This window comes from Phyllostomus hastatus, unplaced genomic scaffold (assembly GCF_019186645.2).
Source record: "Phyllostomus hastatus isolate PE091 unplaced genomic scaffold, TTU_PhHast_1.1 phas_scaffold_78, whole genome shotgun sequence".
Taxonomy (NCBI): Eukaryota; Metazoa; Chordata; class Mammalia; order Chiroptera; family Phyllostomidae; genus Phyllostomus; species Phyllostomus hastatus.
Window position 1 is genome coordinate 67,300,556 of NW_025334041.1, and position 17,142 is coordinate 67,317,697.

At 37.7% G+C, this 17,142-nt stretch overlaps 1 protein-coding gene across 6 annotated transcripts in view; it reads right to left on the reverse strand.

Annotated features, from left to right (window-relative positions):
- The window catches only part of TSGA10 (testis specific 10), a 154,123-nt gene that overhangs the window by 108,076 nt on the left and 28,905 nt on the right, over window positions 1-17,142 (reverse strand). For all 6 annotated transcript variants that reach the window (XM_045826963.1, XM_045826966.1, XM_045826961.1 and 3 more), the window contains 3 exons: window positions 6,462-6,632; window positions 6,295-6,372; window positions 5,194-5,345 (listed from right to left, as the gene is read on the reverse strand). In XM_045826963.1, the coding sequence (XP_045682919.1) occupies window positions 5,194-5,345; window positions 6,295-6,372; window positions 6,462-6,632 (401 nt within the window). The remainder of the gene's footprint in view (window positions 1-5,193; window positions 5,346-6,294; window positions 6,373-6,461; window positions 6,633-17,142) is intronic.

Here is a 17,142-nt window from a genome sequence, read left to right on the forward strand (position 1 = left end):
GATCTGATCCAATAGATAATTGTGAGGAGAGCATGCTTTATGAAGACTATCTAGAGAATAAAAGAATTTGAAAAAGTAAAAAAAAAAATTTTTTTAATATATTATTTATTTTAACTTTTAGAGAGAGGGGAAAGGAGGGAGGAAGGGAGGAAAAGAAACATTGATGTGGGAAAGATACATCAGTTGACTGCCTGTCACACAGCCCCAATAGGGGACCTAGCTCACAACTCATACATGTACCCTGACTAGGAACTGAACTGGCAACCTTTTAGTTTGCAGGCTGGAGCTCAATCCACTGAGTCACACCAACCGAGGGAAACACAAAACAAGTCTTAACAAATTCAAGAAGACTGAAATCACATCATGTATTTTCCCAGATCACCATGGAATGAAACTAGAAACCAATCTCAATCAAAAGCCTCAAAAACGTTTAAATACAATACATGGAGGCTAAATAACATGTTATTAAACAATGAATGGGACCCTGGGTGGTGTGGCCTAGTGGATTGAGCACTGGACTGTGGATTGAAAAGATTGCTGGTTTGATTTCCAGTCAGGACACACGCCTAGGTTGCAGGCCAGGTCCCCAGTTGGAGGTGTACAAAAGGCAACCAAATTTGTTTCTCTCACACATGTTTCTTTCTCCCTCCTTTTCTCCCTCCTTTCCCCCTCTCTAAAAAATAAATAAATAAAACTTTAAATAATGAATGGGTTATCAATAAGATAAATGAAGAAATGTAAAATTACCTGAAAACAAATAAAAATTAACTCACGACCCCCACAATCTAAGGGACACTGCAAAAGCAGTCCTGAGAGGGAAGTTCATAGCACTACAGGCCTATCACAAGAAGCAAGAAAAATCTCAAATAAATAACCCAACCCTACACCTAAAAGAATTAGAAAAACAAAAACTAACAAAGTCCAGGGTAAGTAGAAAGAAGGAAATAATCAAGATCAGAATGGAAATGAATGATGTAGAGACTAAAAAACAATTCAAAGGATTAATGAAACCAGGAGCTGGTTCTTTGAAAAGAAAAAAAAAAAGATTGATGAACCTTTAATGAGACTCATAAAGAAAAATAAAGAGAGCCCTGGCTGGAGTGGCTCAGTGGATAGACCACCAGCCTACGGACCAAAAGGTCACCAGTTCAATTTCTAGTCATGGCACATGCTATGGGTACCCAGATAAAGGTGTAAAAGAGGCAACCAATAGATGTTTCTCTCGCACATCTATGATTCTCTCCTTCTCTTTCACCCTGACATCCCCTCTCTCTGAAAGTAAATAAAATATTTTTTTAAAAAGGGAGGACCTAAATAAATAAAATCAGAAATGAAAGAGAAGCAACAACTGACATCACAGAATACAGGGAGAGTAATAAAATACTATGGACAACTAACTATATACCAAGAAATTGGACAACCTGGGAAAAATGGATAAATTCCTAGAAACGCACAATTTTCCAAAACTGAATCAAGAAGAATCAGAAAATTTTAGTAGAACAATTACAACTAATGAAATTGAAGCAATAATCAAAATACTCCCAGCAAACAAAAGTCCTGGACCAGTTGGCTTCACAGGATAGTGCTATCAACCATTCAAGAAGAACTAATACCAATCTTTCTCAAACTATTCCATAAAATTCAAGAGGAGAGATTATTTCCAAGTTCTTTTTATGAGACCAGTATTATCCTAATTCTAAAAACAGATGAAGATACAACAAAGAAAGAATATTATAGGCCAATATCCCTGATAAATATAGACACTAAAATCTTCAACAAAATATTAGCAAACTGGATCCAGCAAAACATTAAAAAGATCATATACCATGATTAAGTGGGATTTACCCTGGGGATACAAGATTGGTACAATTTTGCACCAATATAAATCAATAAACAATATAAATATACAATATAAATATAAATCAATTTACAATTTATTTATATTGTACAATATAAATCAATAAACGTGATACATCACATAAACAAAATGAAAAATAAAAATCACATGATCATATCAAAAGATGCAGAAAAAGCACTCGATAAAATCCAGCACCCATGATAATAAAACTCTCAGCAAAGTGGTAATAGAGGAATCATACCTCAACATAATAAAGGCCATGTATGACAAAACCACAGTCAACATCATACTCAATGGGCACAACTAAAAGCATTGACCTAAAGATCAAGAACAAGACAGGGATGTCCACTTTCACCACTCTTATTCAACATAGTACTTGAAGTTCCAGCCACTGCAATCAAACAAAAAGAAGAAATAAAAGGCATCTACATTGGAAAAAAGAAAGTAAATCATTCATTACTCACAGATAACATGATATTGTACATAGAAAACCCTAAAGATTCCACTAAAAACCTACTATACCTAATAAATGAATTAAGCAAAGTAGCAGGATACAAAATCAGTACTCAGAAATCGATGGCATTTTTATACACCAATAATGACCTGTAGGGGACCGGCTTGTTTCAGTCTAGCAAATGTGACTTAGCTCTGTATGGAAAACCTACAGAAGCGAAGTGGTGGGTAGGAGCCAGATCTTCAAACCAAGTTTTCCTGTGGCAATCAGGCCTAGAAAATGTATACAGACTGTTATGGCTTGCTCTTGCTAAAACTCCATCACCCTTGTCTAAAACAATAAATATGTATCATCTATCTTCAAGGTAATTTCCAAATCCTGTGTGAATTCACCCAAGGACAGAGTTAATTGGTTCGCCACCATTCCCCTCTGTATGTTATTTTTATTTCCTTGATTATACCTAAAATGTAGACAATAATATTTTATGTAATAGATAATAAATCTTTTTCTGATGTAAGCCTGAAGAAAAACAATAAAAGCCTGTCTAGGCAAGGTTCAGGGCGTTCTCCTTTTGAGAGAGTGGCTGAGGCATTCATAGACACTCTCCCCTTGAGAGAGTAGCCATGTAGTTCCCTTTTTCTCCACAAAACTGCTGTCGCCTATGCATTTATTTTCTCTTTCAGCCACAGCAGGCGGACTCTGCTGACCAGAGTCCGCCACAATGAACTATCATAAAGAGAAACTAAGAAAACAATCACATTTACTACTGCAATAAAAAAGTAAGGTACCTAGGAATAAATTTAACCAAGGAGGTAAAAGACCTGTACTAGAGAAACTATAGAACACTGAAGAAAGAAACTGAGGAAGATACAAATAAATGGAAGCATATACCGTGTTCATGGATTGGTAATATTAACATCATCAAAATGTCCATACTACCCAAACCAATCTATAGATTCAATGCAATTCCTATTGAAATACCAATGGCATAATTTAGAGATACAAAACAAACGTCCCAAAAATTTATATGGAACTAAAAAAACACCCTGAATAGCCACAGCAATTTTGAAAAAGAAGAACACATTTGGAGGGATCACAATACCTCATATAAAACTATACTACAAGGCCACTGTAATCAAAACACTCTGGTAGTGGCATAAGAACAGACATATAGATCAATGGAACAGAACAGAGAGCACAAAAATAAACCCATGTCTTTATGTTCAATTAATATTTGACAAAGGGGGCACAAGCATATAATAAAGACAGTGTCTCCAATAAATAGTGTTGAGAGAACTGGACTGGTATATGCAAAAAAATGAAACTAGACCACTAAGTTACACCATACACCAGAATAAACTCAAAATGGATAAAAGACTTAAATATTTAAGTCATTGCACCATAAAAGTCCTAGAGGAAAACATAGGCAGGAAAATTTCAGGTATCTCATGTAGCAATATTTTTGCCAATATATCTCCTAGGGCAAAGGAAATAAAGGAAAAAATAAATAAATGGGACTACATCAAACTATAAAGCTCCTGCATAGCTAAAAAAACCATCATCAAAATCAAAAGGGAACTCACTGTATGGGAGGACATATTTGCCAATGATACACTGGACAAAGGTTTTGTCTCCAAAATATATAAAGAACTCATATGACTCAACACCAGGAAGACAAACAATCCATTTAAAAAAAAATTGGCTCTGAATAGACACTTCTCCAAAGAGAACATACAGATGGCCCATAGACAAATGTAAAGATGCTCAGCATCACTAGCCATCAGAGAGATGCAAATTAAAACCACAATGAGATATCACCACATCTGTCAGAATGGCCATCATTAATAAATCAACAAACAACAAGTACTGACAAGGATGTGGAAAAAAGGGGAACCCTAGTGCACTGTTGGTGGGAAAGCAGACTGGTGCAGCCACTGTGGATAATGATATGGAATTTCCTTAAAAAAAACGAAAAATGGAACTGCCTTTGACCCAGCAATTCCACTGCTGGGAATATACCCTAAGAATCCTGAGTCAACAAAACAAAAGAACTTACGCATCCCTATGTTCATAGCAGTGTTATACAATAGCCAAGTGCTGGAAACAGCCTAAGTACCCATCAGTAGATGAGTGGATCAAAAAACTGTGATACATTTACACAATGGGATACTATGCAACAGAAAGAAAGAACTCCTACCTTTTGCAACAGCATGGATGGAACTGGAGAGTATTATGCTAAGTGAAATAAGCCAGATGGTAAAAGACAAATACCATATGATCTCACCTATGAGAGGAATCTAATGAACTGAATAAACTAACGAACAAAATGGAACCACAGGCATGGAAACATGGAACATACTGAAAGTGACCACAGCAGAGGTGGGAGAGGGATAATAGCAGAAAGAAATGGAAGGGACTAGACAAAGAACATATATAAATGACCCATGGACAAGGACAACAGTGTAGGAATTGACTATGGGATCGGGTTAGGATTGGCAAAGGAGGGCAAAGAGGGAAAAATTGGGACAACTGTAATAGAATAACAATAAAAAATGATTTAAAAAAACAAAACAAAACAAAAAAAGCCCTGGCTTGTGTGGCTCAGTGGACTGAGTGTTGGACTGTGAACCAAAAGGTCGCTGGTTCAATTCCCAGTCAGGGCACATGCCTAGGTTGCAGGCTAGGCCCCTGACTGGGGGCATGTGATGTATCTCTGACACATCAGTGTTTCTCCCCCTTTTCTCCCTCCATTCCCTTCTATCTAAAATGAATAAATAAAATCTTTACAAATAAAAAACAAAAAACAACTTATCATTACAAAGTATGCCACAAAAAGCCAAGTTATTAATAACTATTAGTTGTTTAAGGCAATTTAGTTTACCTCAAAGAATTATTCTCTGCTTTTTGTCTGCCAAGTTCACTTTCAGTATCCATTGCCTTTCTTGCTAGTGATTTCATTTCTTTTTCCACAGTGGTTATGGTTTCCTTCATCAAAGTCATATTTGACATTTGCTCCATACGTTCATCATCAAGCTATGTAAGAATGACAAGGTATCATTGGCAAATATATCCTCCCATACATATGTCCCCCCATTGCTAGAAAAATCTTAGTGATCTTCCTAAAGAGACATACTCTCTTTGTAAAGACTGGTATATGACAAGATTTATATGATGAGGTGATTATATTACATTTGAACATTGTGGGAGGCAATATGGACAAGTCATTATGGAGCAGGAACAAGAATAGTATATCCATCTATATTTTCAATCTGGTTCAATTTGACTTTAGCATACATATCTTATTTACAAAATATTTCTTATTTGTTGTTCAGCATTAATAAATTATAGCTATAAAGTGAAATTATGAAAAAAATTGTTTTCCCTATCTATTTATTGCTTGCTTTACTCATTCTAATGACATAATGAATGATGAATGTATAAATATATTCAATTAAATTTGGTAACACATAGTCAAATTCCCTTAATTTTGTTTCTATAGTTACATCTCAAATATATATTCATAGCATCGCAAGTCCTTAATTAGTAAAAAAGGTGATGCTTCAGATTTAAATTCAGTTTATATATATTTTTCTCACTAATTTTCATTTCATCATCATTTTCTCTACCCTAATTACTCTTTAGGTAGAATAATCCAATTTATTTGTATCTTGCAATGTTATCTTTAATGAAATAGGGAGATGAAAAATTTGTTAAGATCCATGAGACTGCATCCCTAATGGTTTTTTTAAAAAGAATGTACTCTGCAACCTAACATAAAAAGGATTTTACCCACATTTTTAGAAGGAAATAAACAATGAAGAAATGACAATTTACACCATATATACCACCTTTAGTCTTTTAGGATTAAAAACCCTAACCTAGAAAACTAAAAGAACTTCTAGGAACATAGAAAAAAAAAGGAAAAAGGTAATAAAGCCATTGATAGTTTATAGCCAAAAATGCAAAAGTGATTTTTCTTTACATTATGAACTGTACACTCCAGCTCCTCTATCCTTTGTTCCAAGTGCGCCTTCTCATTAAATGCTGTCTCTTGGGCAATCTGGTTAAAAAACAAAATCAAAACAAAGTGCTTTCAATGTCATTGCACTGTGTTACATAAATGTTCATAGAGATAAAATCCTTTCAAACCTTTAGTCTTTCCCTCAGACTATCTCGCTCCGTGGTCATTCTTCGTAAATCAGTGAAGGCTACATCTCTTTCAGTCTCCACCCGCCGGAGGATGGCATGTGCTGTTGTAGATTTAGGAGACTTACAACTTTTCATCATTTCTCGTCGAAGTCGAGCAATTTCTTCCTGAGCCTATTATTTAAATACATAGATAGACTCCTATTTAACAAGTGTGAGAACAGACATAAAGATAGCTATCTTATATCCAGCCAGTTCAAGTTCAAACCTATTATCAATATGCATGAAGTAGGATAATGGTATAATTTTGACTTTAAACAAATAAATCAAAAGATGTTCTTAGAATAAATTGATATTTGATATTTTTATACAAATCAATGTGTAAAAATAGAAGTTTGGTTTACAGTATCTTTGCCAAAAATTTTTAAAATTAATTTGTAGGCAATCAATCCAAGAGAAAATGATATACTAAGAAATATATCACTTAGTGATATACTAAGAAATATATTCTTAGTATATATGGTATATATACTACAAAGTATACTCCACCCATTTTGTAATGTAAACTTGAATTTAGCACAATTCATGTAGAATACTGGTTTAATGAATATTATCATAGTGTTCTAGTCTTTTTGTATATAAATGTATATGCCATAGTCAGGGCCTAAGTACCTTTACCCTGACAGAAAGTCCCACCAATTCTTACTCATTCAAAACAGGTAAGTCCCTTATCTTTCTTCCTCTTGCTTTTAATCACTATTTATTCAGCCAGTCTCCAACTCTGAGAGGAAGATATGTTCCTTCCCAATTTCCAAAGCAAAGCCTTCACCAGAATCCTGGACCTCATCTCCTGAAGTGTCTTCTAAGATATCCCTTACTCTTATGATGATTTCCTCTCACTTTTTAAAAATATATTTTATTGATTATGCTATTATAGTTGTCCCATTACCCCCTTCCATTCCCCTCTACCCTGCACACCCTCTCCCACCCACATTCCCCTTTAGTTCATGTCTATGTGTCATAAGTTCTTTAGCTTCTACATTTCCCATACTATTCTTGCCCTCCCCCTATCTATTTTCAACCTACCATCTATGCTACTTATTCTCTGTACCTTTCCCCCCTTCTCTCCTCCTTCCACTCCCCTGTTGCTCACCCTCCATGTAATCCCCATTTCTGTGGTTCTGTTCCTGTTCTAGTTGTTTCCTTAGTTTGTTTCTGTTTTTGTTTTAGGTGTGGTTGTTAATAATTGTGAGATTGCTGTCATTTTACTATACATGTTTTTTTATCTTCTTTTTCTTAGATAAGTCCTTTTAACATTTCATAAAATAAGGGCTTGGTGATGATGAACTCCTTCAAGTTGACCTTATCTGAGAAGTACTTTATCTGCCCTTCCATTCTAAATGAAAGCTTTGCTGGATAGAGCAATCTTGGATGGAGGTCCTTGCCTTTCATGACTTGGAATACTTCTTTCCAGCCCCTTCTTGCCTGTAAAGTCTTTTTTGAGAAATCAGCTAACAGTCTGATGGGAACTCCTTTGTAGGTTACTGTCTCCTTATCTCTTGCTGCTTCTAGGATTTTCTGCTTCATTTTTACCTTGGCTAATGTAATTATGATGTGCCTTGGTGTGTTCCTCTTTGGGTCCAACTACTTTGGGACTCTCTGAGCTTCCTGGACTTCCTGGAAATCTATTTCCTTTGCCAAATTGGGGAAGTTCTCCTTTATTATTTGTTCAAATAACTTTTCCAATTGTTGCTCTTCCTCTTCCCGTCTGGTACCCCAATAATTCAGATGTTGGAACATTTAAAGATGTCTTGGAGGTTCCTAAGCCTCTCCTCATTTTTTTGAATTCTTGTTTCTTCATTCTTTTCTGTTTGTTTTTTTTCTTTCTTCCTTCTGGTCCACTCCATTGATTTGAGTCCCAGTTTTCTTCCCATCACTATTGGTTCCCTGTGCATTTTCCTTCATCTCACTTAGTGTAGCCTTCATTTTTTCATCTAATTTGCAACCAAATTCAACCAATTGTGTGAGCATCCTGATCACCAGTGCTTTGAACTGTGCATCTGATAAGTTGGCTATCTCTTGATCGCTTAGTTGTATTTGCTGTGGAGCTTTGATCTGTTCTTCCATTTGGGCCATTTTTTTTTTTTGGGGGGGGGGTCTGGTTGCGCCTGTTACGTATGAGGGGTGGAGCCTTAGGTGTTCACCAGGGCAGGGCAACCCAGGTGCTGCGTTGTGATGCTGTATGTGGGGTCAGGGTCTGAGAGGGAACAATGGCACTTGCTCTACTCTCTGTGGGATTTCAGTCCCTTCTGCTGCTTCCCCCAAGCAAACGGGGCTTTTCTGGTGCTGATTCCTGTGTGGGTGTGCTTGTGCACTTTCTAGGACCCTGTGGGTCTCTGGAATGAACTCTCCTGTGAGGCTGAGAGTATTTCCCTGTGCCTCAACCCCCACAGGTGTTTTCAATTAGTGCCCTGAGGCTCTATTTCCTGGCACTGGGATCTTGGGCTGCGCTCAGTGCCTTGCTTCACAATCGCTGCCTTGCTCGGTCTGAGGGTTGCCACCCTGTGCCTGGGGTCTGCCAGCCGCTGCTTGTGTGCCCAGGGTCCAACTGCTGAGGTCTTGTGCACCAGGGATGCCTTACATGCCCAGTCCCACTGCTCTTTGTCCCTCGACCCCTCTCTACCTGGCTACCTGACTCCACTACTCTTACTGATCTGGATGAACATGTCTATTTTAACTCCTTGGTTGTCCAACTTCCATACAGTTCAAGTTTCTGTCAGTTCTGGTTGTTATTGTTTCTAAATTATTGTTGTCCCTATCTTGGTTGTGCGAGGAGGCACAGTGTGTCTACCTATACCTCCATCTTGGCTAGAAGTCCTGATTTCCTCTCACCTTGAATAGCACTCTCTCCACTGACTCTTTTTCCCCTGCCTTCAACCATTCACAGGATTCCCATATCTTGGAAAACTGTCACTTAATCCTGTTGCACCCCATTTACCATCTTATGACTCTCTCTTTCTCTCTTTTAAGTGTCTCTACCACAGCCTGTTTCTTACTACCTACTATCTCACCCCAGTGTATTCCACCACTTTCCAGAATTTCAACAAATGACCTCACTAAATCTAATGATCTTTTCTCAGCTCCTGTTCTTGATATTTTAGTAGCATTTGACATTGTTTTCAACATTCTCCTTGAAATTTCTTCCTCCCTTGGTCTTATAACATTGTTCTGCCTTAATTTCCTAACTTCTTTCTTTCTTTCAAAGGGTCCTCTACGGATTGAATAAAACTTCCCAAGATCCTTGATTTATAGCTTTCTTATTCAGAGACCTCATCCACTCTGAAGGGTCACAATTCACCTCTAAGCAGATGACATCAAATCTACCTACTGAGCTCTTGCTTTTCTCCCTATTCCAGTCCCATGTTTCTTACTGCCTGATGGAGTATATTCATCTGTCACCAGAAAAGAATATACTCCAAATACATCTGTGTTTGAAACCAAGCACATCTGGCTGAATACAAACACATCTTTTCTATCAAATCGCCAATGACTTTCCTATTTCTGTTTCTCTTTTTATTTTTTTTAGATTTTATTTATTTATTTTTAGAGAGAGGAAGGGAGAGGAAGGAAAGGGAGAGAAACATTTATGTGTAGTTGCCTCTTGCATGCCCTCTACTGGGGATCTGGCCTGCAACCCAGGCATGTGCCTTGACTGGAAATGGAACCAGTGACCCTTTGGTTCATAGGCCCACGCTAAATCCACTGAGCTACACCAGCCAGCGAAGTCATACAATTTTCTGTTTTTAGATTTCATTTACCAGTACTTATTTTTAGAGAGAGGGGAAGAGAGGGAGAGAAACATTGATGTGAGAGAGAATCATCGACTGGTTGCCTCTCACACACCCCCAGCTGGGGACCTGGCCCACAACCCAGGCATATGCCCTGGCTAGGAATTGAACGGCAACCCCTCACAGTTCACAGGCAGGTGCCCAATCCACTGAGATGCAGCAGTCAGGGCCTATTTCTTTTTCCATTACCACAATTCTTCAGTCATTCAAAACAGATCTTTAGACATTTCCATTTTCCCTCCTTTTTGCACAAATCAAATGTTGTTAAGTTTTTTTCTTAATAGAACACTAGCTTAGTCCCTTAAAGCCTCATGTATGGACTACTCTAAAAGCCTTTTAAAGAGTCCATGGTTTCTTCCTCCTCCAGGTCTCTTGGAGACCTGGGAGAAATTGTTATATAAGAAGATAATATATGAAGATTATGTGTGAGATAGTACAAAATTGTTATCAGGTTAAAACTGTAAAAGTCTAACTTTGTTCATATTTCTTCTGCTTAAAAAAATTGACTGTCCTTTGCTTATAAAGCAAAGTATAAACCCCTTGTAAGGCCCAGTGAACAGCCTCTACCATATAGTCCAGAAGCTGGTAAACTGCATATGGCTTCTCAGCCAAATTCAGCCTGCCTCCTGTTTTTGGTATGTCTATAAGTTTATGTTTTTAACTTTTAAACACTTGAAAAAAATCAAAAGAAAAATATTTCGGTAAAAAATCTGGCCTGCCAAGATGGAGGCGTAGGCAGAAACCCTTCACTTCCTCACACAACCGAAAAGAGGATAACAACCAATCTAAAATCAATAAACAACCAAAATCACCAGAAAATCAAACTGCATGGAACTTCAGCAACCAAGGAATTAAATAAAAAATCAACCTGACAAGCAGACCAGTAAGGTGGCAGACCGAATGGGCCAACTCAGAAAAAACACGGGAAGGTGGCTGAGGGAGGGGGCTGACTGCCAAGCTGGGCAGAGCTGCGAGAAAGGGACTGACTTAAGGAGAAAACTGAGACTCAGAGCTGACTGTGGGCTACCGCTGGGTTGCCACAGTGAGAGATACTTCCAGTCTGACACAAGTCTGTTGGAAAGTGAAAGCTGCATTATTCCCTTTCTGGCCCCTTCCCCATAGGCAGCAGAGGAAGAGGGTTGCCCTGCCCTGGTGAATACCTAAGGCCCCAACCCTTACAACTTAGGTGTGCCAAGACAAAGAAATATGACCCAAATGAAAGAACAGAGCAAAACCTCAGAACTAAGCGATGAGGAGATTGCCAACCTATCTGAAGGAGAATTTAAAGCCCTGGTAATCAAAATGCTCACAGAACTGACTGAGCTTGGTCAAAAAATAAAAGAACAGGTGAAAGATACCCAAAACGAAATAAAGCAAAATATTCAGGGAACCAAGAGTGACATGAAGGAAACCAGGATTCAAAGCAACGATTTGGAACAAAGGGAAGAAATAAACATCCATCTGAATCAGAATGAAGAAACAAGAATCTAAAAAAATTAAGAGAGACTGAGGAACCTCTGGGATAACCTGAAACATTTCAATATCTGAATTATATGGGTGCCAGAAGGAGAAGAACAACAGCAAGAAATTGAAAACTTATTTGAACAAATAATGAAGGAGAAGTTCCCCAATCTGGCAAAGGAAATAGGCTTCCAATGGGGAGGTTTGGGTGGGTGGGCTGGATTGGGAGTAAAAGGCAGAAAACTGTACTTCAACAATGATTAAAATAAAATTAAAAAAAAATAGACTTCCAGGAAGTCCAAGAAGCCCAGAGAGTCCCAAAGAAATTGTACCCAAAGAGCAACACACCAAGGCACATCATCAGTAAGTTACCCAAGATTAAAGACAAAGAGAAAATCCTATAAGCAGCAAGAGAAAAGGAGACAATTACTACAAAGGAGTTCCCAGAAGGCTATCAGCTGATTTCTCAAAAGAAACCTTACAGGCAAGAAGGGGCTGGAATGTATTTGAAGTCATGAAAAGCAAGGACCTACATCCAAAATTACTCTATCCAGCAAAGCTATCATTTAGAATGGAAGGGCAGATAAAGTGCTTTCTAGATAAGGTAAAGTTAAAGGAGTTCATCATCACCAAGCCCTTATTATAAGAAATGTTAACGGAACTTATCTAAGAAAAAGAAGATAAAAATATGAACAATAAAATGACAACAAACGCACAACTGTTAACAAATGAACCTAAAAGGAAAGAAAACAACAATAACAAAAACTAAGCAAACAACTAGAACAGGAACAGAATCAGAGAAATGAACATCACACAGAAGGAGGTCAGTGGGGAGGGGGAAGGAAGGAATAGGGGGGAAAAGGTTCAGGGAAGAAGAAGCATAATTAATAGGCATAAAATAGATGGAGAAAGATAAAAAATGGTATAGGAAACAGAGGACTCAAAGAACTTACATGTACAACCCATGGACATGAACTAAGGTGGGGGGAATGCTGAAGGGTTGTGGGGAAGGGTGGAGGGGGGGATAAAGGGGGGAAAATTGGGAAAGCTGTAATAGCATAATCAATAAAAATATGTAAAAATAAATAAATATAAAAAGTCTTTTGGGGAAAAAACAAAGGACAAAAATATTTCAAATTAGGTACAATAATATGAAATTCAAATTTCAGCATCCATAAATAGTTATATTGTGACACAGTAAACTTACCTAAATGACTAAGTATATTGTCTATGAATGCTTTCACATCACAAAAAATGAGTTGAATAGCTGTGACAGAAATCACATAACTTGAAGGGCCCGGGATATTTATTATCTGGGCCTTCACAGAAAAAGTTGGCAGACTCCTGCTATAATCCCTTCTACCTCTCAAGCCCTAGCTCGCCCTTCCTTCACTGACACATACCTTGGATACTAGCCTTTTTCAACATTTTATTGATTACGCATAGGTATTGGTATACAGTTGTCCCATTTTTTTTCTACCTTTTAACCCCCCCTGCCCTACTCACCCCCACTCTCCAGCATTCCGCTCTGCTCCACTTAGTTCATGTCCATGGGTTATACATATAAGTTCTTTGGCTTCTCTAGTTCCTACACTATTCTTAAACTCCCCCTGTCTATTTTGTGCCTAATAATTATGCTTCTTATTCCCCATACCTTCCCCCCACCACTAACTGCCTCTGCCTGCCCATTGATAACCCTCCATGTAATCTCCATTTCTGTGATTCTGTTCCTATTCTAGTTGTTTGCTTACTTTTTGTTTTTGTTTTTTTAGGTTCAGATATTGATAGTTGTAAGTTTGTTGTCATTTTACTGTTTATAGTTTTGATCTTCTTTTCCTGAGATAAATCCCTGTAACATTTCATATAATATGGGCTTGGTAATGATGAACTCCTTTATCTTTACCTTATCTAGAAAGCACTTTATCTGCCCTCCCATTCTAAATGATAGCTTTGCTGGATAGAGTAATCTTGGATGGAGGTCCTTGACTTTTATGACTCGAATACTTCTTTCCAACCCCTTCTTGCCTGCAAGGGTTTTTTTTGAGAAATCAGCTAATAGTCTTAGGGGCACTCCTTTGTAGGTAACTCTTTCCTTTCCTTTTGCTGCTTTTAAGATTCTCTCCTTATCTTTATACTTGGGTGATTTAATTATGATATGCCTTAGTGTGTTCCTCCTTCAGTCCAATTTTTGGAACTCTCTGGGCTTCCTGGACTTTCTGGAGATCTACTTCCTTCACCAGATTGGGAAAGTTCTCCTTCATTATTCGTTCAAATAAGTTTTCCATTTTTTGCTCTTCCTCATCTCCTTCTGGCACCCCTATGATTCAGATGTTGAAGTGCTTCACGTTGTCCCAAAAGTTCCTAAGCTTCTCCTCATTTTTTTGAATTCTTATTTCTTCATTCTGTTCTGGTTGGATGTTTATTTCTTCCTTTTGTTTCAAATCACTGATTTGAGTCCTGGTTTCCTTTCCTTCACTATTGGTTCCCTGTATATTTTCTTTTATTTCTTTTATTTCTGTATAGCCTTTATTTCTTCCTTCATTATGTGACCAAGATCAATTAATTCTGTGAGCATCCTGATTACCAGTGTTTTGAACTGTGAGTCAGCTAGGTTGTCTATCTCCTCATTGCTTAGCTGTTTTTTAGGATTTTTGATCTATTCTTTCATTTAGGCCCTCTTTCTTTGGCTTGGTGCACCTGTTGTGTTGTAAGGGGCAGAACCTTGGGTATTCGCCAGAATGGGGCAACCCTCTTTGCTGCATTGTGGCACTGTGTGGGAGGGGCTAGAGAGAGAACAATGTTCCTTGCTCTCTCATTCAGCTCTAGACCCACTTTTCTGTCAGTTCCCTCACTTCCCACAAGTGGATTGTGCCCTTTCAGGTACTGATTCCCAGGTGGGTGGGTTTGTGTATGTTCTAGAACCCTGTGGGTCTCTCCAATAAACTGTCCTGTGAGACTGGGAGTTTCTTCCACCTTCACAATCTCCACAGGATTTTACCACTAGAGGTTTGGAGTCTTTAGATTCCTAGTCACCAACCCATGCCTCATCCACACGGTTCACTGCCTTGCCATGTGTCCTCTCTGCCCTGGCTGCCCATCTTCACCCCTCTTACCTGTCTGGATGAATGCTTCTTTAACTCCTTGGTTGAGAGAGTTCAATGCAGTTTGATTTTCTCGCAGTTCTGGTTGTTTATTGTTTCCACATTGGTTGTTATCCTTCTTTTGGTTGTGCAAGGAAGCAAAGTGTTTGTACTTCCTCCTCCACCTTGGCCAGAACCTCTGATTCTAGTCTTTAACTGATCCACTTATCTGCTGACTTTCCTGCCTTTACCATTTGCCTCACATCACTCCTTTACTCTGGACTGTTCCTTCTTATCACTTTAAAGATAATAGAAACCCCAAGTAGAGTAAGTGGAGGCAGTCTGGCTTCCTCACCCAGGCTCCTGGGTGACTAAGGGAAGGAGTGTTCCCATAGCCTTGAAGGGGCCTGGAAAGTAGTGTTCTCACAGCCTTGAGACTGGATCCAATAAACTCTTCCCATAACATGAAGTGGGCTCACATGCATAGAATTAGGCTATGTTACATAATTTGCTGGCTTTTTGCAGGCTTTGTTTGTTCTAGTGCTTAAGAGGGGCTAGGGGCTCCATGCTGGATGCCATGTTAAGGAGTAAGGGCCACAACGTGTGCCATGCAGAGACATGCAGAGAGACACACAGCTTGCAGAGTGTGTGGCTAGCCCACCCATGAATAAAGACATGTCTGATATTCCAACGGCTCCATGAATATTCTTCCGTCTGCCCAAATACCATGAACCTATTAGGCCCTGAATGGTCACAACATACCCCATTCACTCATCCATCAGGACTCAAACTCTACACTGTTTAGCCAAGATTTTCTAGATCACCATAAATAAAAATACCCATTTATTTTATTTATACAATATATTCTAGACTACTTATTGTAAAGTAACCAAAAAAAATGAATACAAGACATTATACTTTATCTCCCCAACTAGATGGCAAACAGAAAAGGATGTTTGCAAATGTTTTTAAACTGTGTTCCATGGTACTCCACAGCTTGATGAGGCAGTGAGGTGAATCACAGCAGCTCTCATGAACTATTCTATACTTCAAATCTCAATATAAAATTGTCTGAAGAAAAGGAGTGTATCAAAAATTTGAAAATCACCAATTCATAACATACTATATGCAAGTACAGAATTTACAAGGCAGAGGTTTCAGTAAAATAATCTCATACCTTACACTAATGCACACAGGACTTTCCTACCCCTTAGCAGTTGTGGTCCTAAATCATGTACATGTACATTGACCCAGGTTTCATAGCACAGACAGAGACACCAGGGGACTCTAATCAAAGCAAACTAATCACCCCATACACTTAGAAGTGGTAATTGCTATTTAAACTACCCAACTAAAAATAAGAAAGCTAATTGTAGAAGAGAGTAGCACGTATTATCGATTAAATAGCTAATGTAATGTTTAAAATTCTAAGTAAAATAAAATCACATTATAAGAAGAAGAAGAAATTAACAACACTGAGGTTACAGTGTGAAGAAAACAGTATTCTGATTTAAACAAAAGAATTCCATGCTATGATATAACATACACTGGGCATTTGTCTTATATATTAAGATATATGCCCAGACTGATCCATTTCCACAAGGGCCAATTCATCTTCAATAAGCTTAATTAAGTAACAAAGAGGAGGCACAAAAGGTGTCAGAAACTCAAGACTCTGAAACCTACTGAACTTGGGCAAATTGGTTAGCCTTATCAGACCTGCCTTCTCATATATAAAATAAAGCAAATAGTCCATATAATTATGTTATACAAAGTCACTTTAGTTATTAAAAAACAGATGATTAAGCTTGACTTCAAACTAAAATAAAATCCACTAAGGTGAATTCTAAAACTTAAAAAATAAATAAACAAACAGTGTCTGCATCTTATCATTTTTTTCTCTTAGAGTAGCAGGCCCATAACGCTGCACAAAGTTGCTGTAATTCTTAATAAAATTTGATATTTTAAAAATAAATTATGTTGGTAATGTATGGGGTTTAATATTTTTTGAATAAAGAAACTACTTGGGTAATAAGAGCTTTAATTTTAAGCTAAAAATAGAGATAAACTACAAATTGATTTTACTCTCTGAAATTAAACAAATTATATGGCAGTTTCCTAGTGATTGATAGTATATCAAAATGATATGTTAGTATTTTTTAATCTCCAAACTCAAATGTTTACCTTGAACTCACCATACCCTTCCATTTAACATTTTCCCCATTTCTTATTTTAAAAATCATACTATTTCTATGCATGTATATGCCCTTTTATGGGAATGGGGACAACATATGT